A 7175-nucleotide genomic window follows, 5' to 3' on the forward strand; every position below is an offset into this window, starting at 1 on the left:
GGCATTTAGTTATGCTGCTCCATTTGATTGGAATCGACTACAAGATAAGTTATGCTTAAAAGAGCTGGTATCACTAAATGATTTTAAATGTATTTTAAAGGATCTATTTGTAGAGTCACCTGATTGTAAATGTTTTGAGTGATTTGTGTATGTTTTGTGTATGTAAACGAATGCATTTTGTTTTATGTCTAACTAAATGTGCTGCCTATCTTGGCCAGGACCCTCTTGTAAATGAGATTTTAAATCTCAAGAGTTTTTAATTTCCTGGTTAAATAAAGGTAAACAAAAAAAAAATTTAAGAAAGCTATATTCTACAAACCCTCTTTCAACCTTGTGTATGTTGGTAAAGTTAACTTCTAGGTAAAGAATGTTTTTGGATGTTAAAATGCTTCCTCCCATCCCAGTTTAATATGCAGAGATAACTATAAGTTAGTATAATAATAATAATAATGTCTAAAATTATGTAAACATCTTGATTCTGCTGACTTATTTATTGCATGTGTCTGTTTAATGTCAAAACTTGAATTTTTAAAAAAAATATATTTTCCCAAATGACATGATTTTTGATAGTTATCAGTGTTTTGTTGTGCTTGTAAACACATTTTTTGTTATTTTTGCACTTAAATCGGTTGATGCTAGTGGCACAGAAATGGCACATTTCACTTGCTGTTTCGTAGCTTGTATCGTTTTTGCATGCATTGCGAGTCTCAGGTGGAGTGAAGCTGCAGCGAGCCGAAAGAGTTTTACTTAACCTCAGCCATCTCCACAGAGCCAGCTGTGACTGTGATCGTGCGTTTGTGTTTAATATGAAGGGAAGTTAATGCGTGTGTGTTTAATATTGTGTTATTCCCAAGCCTTGCGTCACTGTGCGTCATTCACAGATGCAAATATTACTCGTGTGTGAACTTCTTTTCTAGGTGGCTGTGATGTCTGGCCATTTTGAGCTGGGAGAAATCATTAAAAACCACCGTGAATCAGACGTAGGTAAGGAGCGGAGATTTATTTTGGTTGTGCCGGTATTTTTATTCTGTGTGTGATAATTTATTTGCTCTTCAAACTGTGTGACATTTGGAGCTTGATACTTTCGTCTCTCTTTAGCTGCTTTGCCATTCACACAGTTCCTAAGCAGTGTTCACTGCTCCCTACACACTCAGCAGGGGATCTGTTGAAGTTCACTTCATTTGTAATGCTTTGCAACATCATCGAATACAGACCACCCATGCAGTGTACGATTGTACACCGAATATCCTGTGAAGTGCATTTTGCAGGACATTATTGGGCAATTGGAGCATACTTATGTCTGTCTTGGCATCTGTTCTCTCTCTCTATATGACTGTTTCTCTCCTGATTTGATGTCAGTTCCCTTTTTGGAGTCTCCAAAGTATGCCCCCCAGAGGAGGGAGAGTTCTCGTACTCTTGGATTGCCCCATCCTCATCCCTTCTTGCGGGCCAACAGTGACAACAGTATGAACGTGCCAGACTGGATCGCTTTTCCCAACGCTGCTGGATCAAACCTAGTCTCCGTGCAGGTAATTTATGGTTTTGTTTTTCAAAAATATGTATGTATAAATAAATAAAAAATTTGGGGGGTCTGTAAGGTTATTTTTTTCCAAACAAAATGAGGTACTTTTTTTTTTTCTCCTTAAAATTTTATTAACAAAAATAACTAATCGCATATTTTTTTCTGAAATTAATCGCGATTAATCACGATTAACCCCACCTAACATTAAAGTTTTTAAATATACTTTTATATTGCAATAATTTAACATTCAGTCTTCAAATTAATGTAGAAACAAAATAAAGACAGTATATTTTTTTATGTTTGTTTAATGGCATCTTTTTATGACTAAAGGCGAGTATCACTGATACCAATGCTACTAATGCCTCTAGGAAATTGCTCTTTTTCCCCCTAATATTTAATATTTGACTATAGCCATTCAACATCACAGTATAACTGAGAGGTGTCAATTTTAACATTTATTAGACTAAAAATAACAACGTCTAATTTAAGTGAACTTAAAACAATCTTCACATTAAAACCATTATATTAAATGTCATATTTACCTGTGCCCTTCAGCAAGTAGGAAATATACAGAAATTAAATAAAGTTATCAAACACTAAATTCTAAATTAAATATAGATGAATCCTTAAAGCTACACAAGTTATTGATTTCCTCTTTTTTCTTTTCTTTGATTAACAGACATCACAGCAGCTGGGTTATTAGGATATTTGGCTGCTATTACTTTAAGAGCTGTCGGTGCTGAATGTGACACGGATCTGACACGCATGTCCGTAGTTTTATTCGCGTTTTAATATAAAATGATACAGGCCCTGCTGCATTTGTGCACGCAATTGAAGAGCATGCGCTACGAACACAGTATAACGGCTGATGGGACAGGACAATTTGTTTTTACTGACATATGACCTGACAAAATCTCATCTGACCGCAGTTCACTGATGTTCTACTGAAGCTCCTTGTCACCTGCACTGTTTCCGCTCGTTTGACTAGCGCCTTGACTAGTTGGAGTGCGTGTCTGAAAGGTCTCCCATTTGATGTGCTCGTAAAAATGCTCTGCATCTAAATAAATTCAATTCTTGTCAAGAAAAAAGAGACAGAAGCAGCAGTTGTGAGTGGGGTGGCCAACTCTAGCTCCGCCCCTGCATTATGTTTGTGAGTAAATGCTACCATTCAAAAGTTTGGTGTATGAAAAGTTTTTTTTTTTTTTTCAAACAAAATTTATACTTTTATGCTTAGCAAGGATACATTAAATTGCTCAAAGTGAAAGTGAAAATATTCTACAAAAATATTAAGCAGCACAACTGTTTTCAACATTAATAATAAGAAGAAATGTATCTTAAACACCAAATCAGTTTGTGAAGGATCACGTGACACTGAAGACCAGCCAAACCTTGACCCTTTGGTTTGACACTGTGTGTACAATACGGATTTATTCTGTTGGTTTGGACAAAGTACATACACAGATGTTATCAGAAACTTTAATTGTTACTCTTCGTGTTTATGTCTATCTGTCAGGGTCTAAAGCATGGCGCCACCTTGCGTAGCTCCAGCAGTCCCCGTGGAGCGCGAACCCGTTCCCCGTCCCGTGGCCGAACAGGCGACCGAGACGAACGGAGCCGGCAAACACGGGGAAGACAAGGGTGAGAAAGAGAGAGTAGAAAGGACAAGGTTATAGCTTGTCATTCAGCGAAGTCTATGCCTAAATTATCATCAATATTCACGTCCTGTGAAGACGGACACCTGAATGAGTCGAGCCGGTAATAAATGTGCATAAATGAATGTTAACCCTGTTGTCTGATACGTGTGCCTTTGTACAGCGCTGGCTCTATCAGTAGTCAGGGCACAGCAAGCGGGCAGCGGCGGCGTCTCTACAGTGCCGTGCCTGGCCGTATTTTTGTGGCCACTCGCTCGCACTCGGCCCAGGGGGACCGTGAGATCAGCTTCAACAAGGGAGACAAAGTCAAAGGTGAATGGGTGTGTGTGTGTCTCTGTGTGGATGTGCGTTGTGTGAGAGTGTGTGTGTGTACAGTCGTGGCCAAAAGTATTGTACATACATGACTGTATGTCAGCAAGAGTGCCATTAAATGTCTGTTTGTTTGTTTCTGTATGTTTTTCACAGGTGTGGATAAACGTTGTCTGTGTATGTATTCTGGTGATATGTGTTGGTATGTCAGTATATGTCTGTTTGCGAGCAATGTCAGCGTGCATGCTAGTGTGTGTATGTGTGTGTTTAATTCTAGAGCCCATCGCTCTGTTTACATATGTCACCATAGCTTGCATATATGCATGTTTCTTAATGAATTAGTAAACTCATAAGTGAAAAGTGATTTTGCATGTGATTTTGTGATTAAATGTGTGTACCTGAGATTGTGCTCTGAGTGTGTATCAGGGGCGTCATGCACCAATGTTTTTTTAAGGGGTACCAGGGGCAGTCCTAGCTGTTTTGGTGCCCTAAGGGGTATAAGATCATGCCAAAGAAAAAGAAAAACAGTTTTGATAGTTCATTATATAAATGTGTGCAGGGGACCCACATTCAAAAACTGAACTGTCATTTCCAGCCTGAGAAATGCAGTTCTAACTTTCTATTCATCAAAGCATCCTGAAAAAAAATGTGGAACCTAAATATAAAAGATGGTAATTCAAAATCCACTTGGCTAAAAAATGTGTCTGGTCATGGCATTCTGGTCTATATATTGTGTTTTCGTGTTTACTGCTCATACACACACACACACTGTTGTTTCTCTCTCTTGATTCTCTCAGTGTTAAGTGTGGGTGAAGGAGGCTACTGGGAGGGGACAGTTCGTGGGCGCACGGGCTGGTTCCCCTCTGACTGCGTGGAGGAGGTGGCTCTTCGCAGCCTGGAGTCCCGTTCAGGTGAGACTCCTCATGCACACGCACACATATTACATACACGTTATGTGTATCAAAGACATCCATGCTACACTTGGAGCTGTCATTTTGATAGTACCAGATGTAGGTGTAGGACAGTCGGACTGCCACAGCTTCTCTGTGATGTTGTGATGTCAGACTTGGAGAGGGAGAGCAGCTATGATGATTATTAATAGTTTACAGCACTACTGGAGTGTGAGAGAGACCGATTGTGCCATTTCACGCTGGCTAAACTCACCGTGGTTTGGGCCACCGCGCTCTGTCAGAGCGGGAAACTTCAAGTCGGACATGTATTTTCCTGTCATGCTGTAGTTGCACCCTCACACCCAACCTCATGATGATGTGGATGCGGTTGTGTATGCGTCTTTCAGAGAGCCGCAGCGAGAGAGCCAAGCGACTCTTCCGACATTACACCGTTGGATCCTACGACAGCTTTGACGCGCCCAGGTAAGAACACTTTAAAATTTATGGATGTGCATTGCTGATATGTAGATGTTGATATGTTGTAATGAAGGACTTCCTGCTGAGAAGGCCAGTTTAGAGTTTGTTTATGCTGGTTTGTTGCTGATTTAGGTAGTGGACCAGTGTAAAAGACTCACTAAAGCGTAAAATACAAAAAATACATACATACATTACAACAATTGGATTCAAAGTAAATCTTGCTAGTTAAGGTAAAGAAGCATCTAAAATGCTGGTCTTTTCAAGTTGCATTCATCCCATATAGATTTGTTTCTCACAACTGTCAGAAACCATCAAGGAATTTGCGTTCTTTATCATCTACTCACGTGTCTCGTGGGTTAGATTGAGTTTCGTTCAGCACGTGGAGAGTTTTCTGTCGGTTCTTCTGAAATGCTGCCGTTGGCAGTGACTCACCTGAGGAGGCCTTGGCGCCTTTTCTCGCACTGCTGTGAGTGTGAGTGATAGACTGATGGGCATGTAGACGGAGATGCCAGCGTGTGATTCATGCATCTCAATGTTTGCGGCCTGTGAAGCTGGTTTTGGAAGTCAGATGCGAGCCTGTTATGTTAAATTAATTTCAGAATTAAACAGCTGAGACTGACGCTGAAGAATGTGACACTGAATTGAACTACAGTATTTTACATTTAGTCATCGTCATTTAAGTGGTTAAAGTGTGGCATTGCGATTCAAGCTTTTATATTTCCTGTAAGAGTAGTGTACTAAGTGTACACTAAGTGTAGTGTAGTGTAGTGTTTAAAGGGATAGTTCACCCAACTATCCCTTTAAACACTGTGCATTACTCTGCTTGTAAACAAGCCACAGCACATCCGGGTTCGACATCAGAACTCTGGCTCCTGCGTCAGCAGGATCACACGCATGCGTTGTGGTACTCTACTGAATTCCGGAGGAGACTGACCCAGAAGAGAAGAAAACATTGAATAAACTTGTTATTTTTGTTTTCTTTGCGCACAAAAAGTATTCTCATAGCTTCATAACATTACAGTTGAACCACTGATGTCACATGGACTATTTTAAAGATGTCCTTACTACGTTTCTGAGCCATAAAATATTTCAGTTGCTGTGAAGATTCAGAAAACTCTTAGATTTCATCAAAAATATCTTAATTTGTGTTCTGAATATGAACAAAGGTCTTACGGGTTTGGAACGACATGAGGGTGAGTAATAAATGCCATAATTTTCATTTTTGGGTGAACTATCACTTTAAAGCTCAGTGTGGTAACCAGAAGGTTGTAGACTTGATTTCCACAAGTAGTAAACCATTACCAAGCAAGACACCTATGCCCAGGTTGTAGGGCTGAGCGATATGGCCAAAAAAAATCATATCTCTGTATTTTTTTTTGGGGGGGGGTGAATTGCAATACGGTATATATCTTGGTATTTTCTATATTTCATATTATTATCTATTTTTCATTTTTCTATTTGAATTAAATATACATATATTACATTCTAATATTGTAGTATTACAATCTAAAAACAAAATAATGCTTTTTAAAGCAAAAGTTAAATTCACTAAACTAAAACTGAAAAGAAATAAAAAAGCACAGATTAATTGCATTATATTTTGATTACCCCATTAGTCACTTTACAGTTACTGGTGTCATAAAATACACTTACTTGTAGGTTTAAAATTCTACATATGGCATATTTATTGTCCAACTACAAATATTTTATAAAAATGTATATGTTAGTCAGAATTATTGCACTCCTATTTATTGCTCTCTGTCTGTTTGGCGCTCATGCGCGCGGCGGCGCTCGTTCACTGATGTCCTCCATGTTTAACGGAGAATTGCATGCAGAATGCTCATGCATTCCTGATGGACGGCACAATGGAAATATTACCACGACTTTCTAACATGTACAGATGGAGAATATACCTGTGAAATGTAAGTTATGCACTGAGAAAAACACCACACTTGGGGCAAAAATGCCACTAAATTGGACAAAAATGCCCCTGCACAAACAAATTAAATCTATTACGTCTGTTGCTAACAAAGTGAATATGAATAGACAGTGTCAATTGCGGCATTAAATTAAGATATGCTCATGTTGCACCGTATTTCATTGTAGGCGTTTTTACAGTGTTGCACATTTTAAACAATCACACACATATCTGTTGAGCTTAGGAATGCAATGGCCAATCAGAAGCGTTCAGATGAGTCATCGTTCAAACTCATCATCCTTCAAACTCATCAGTTTTGTTGAGTGCGCGCACGTTCGCTGACTGAATTCCGGACTCTTGCGAATTCTCTTATCATAAACAACAAAGCGCAGATGTACGTACAATGT

The 7175-nt window shown here is 39.1% G+C and overlaps 1 protein-coding gene across 1 annotated transcript in view; it reads left to right on the top strand.

Moving 5' to 3' along the window:
• Positions 1–7175, top strand: part of LOC107729430 (SH3 and multiple ankyrin repeat domains protein 1-like) — a 121545-nt gene that overhangs the window by 73022 nt on the left and 41348 nt on the right. The window contains 6 exon segments of the mRNA XM_016539916.1: positions 918–984; positions 1360–1529; positions 3036–3160; positions 3338–3486; positions 4281–4394; positions 4781–4856. Coding sequence (XP_016395402.1) covers positions 918–984; positions 1360–1529; positions 3036–3160; positions 3338–3486; positions 4281–4394; positions 4781–4856 — 701 coding nt within the window.

This window comes from Sinocyclocheilus rhinocerous, unplaced genomic scaffold (assembly GCF_001515625.1).
Source record: "Sinocyclocheilus rhinocerous isolate Xijiao unplaced genomic scaffold, SAMN03320098_v1.1 scaffold697, whole genome shotgun sequence".
NCBI lineage: Eukaryota > Metazoa > Chordata > Actinopteri > Cypriniformes > Cyprinidae > Sinocyclocheilus > Sinocyclocheilus rhinocerous.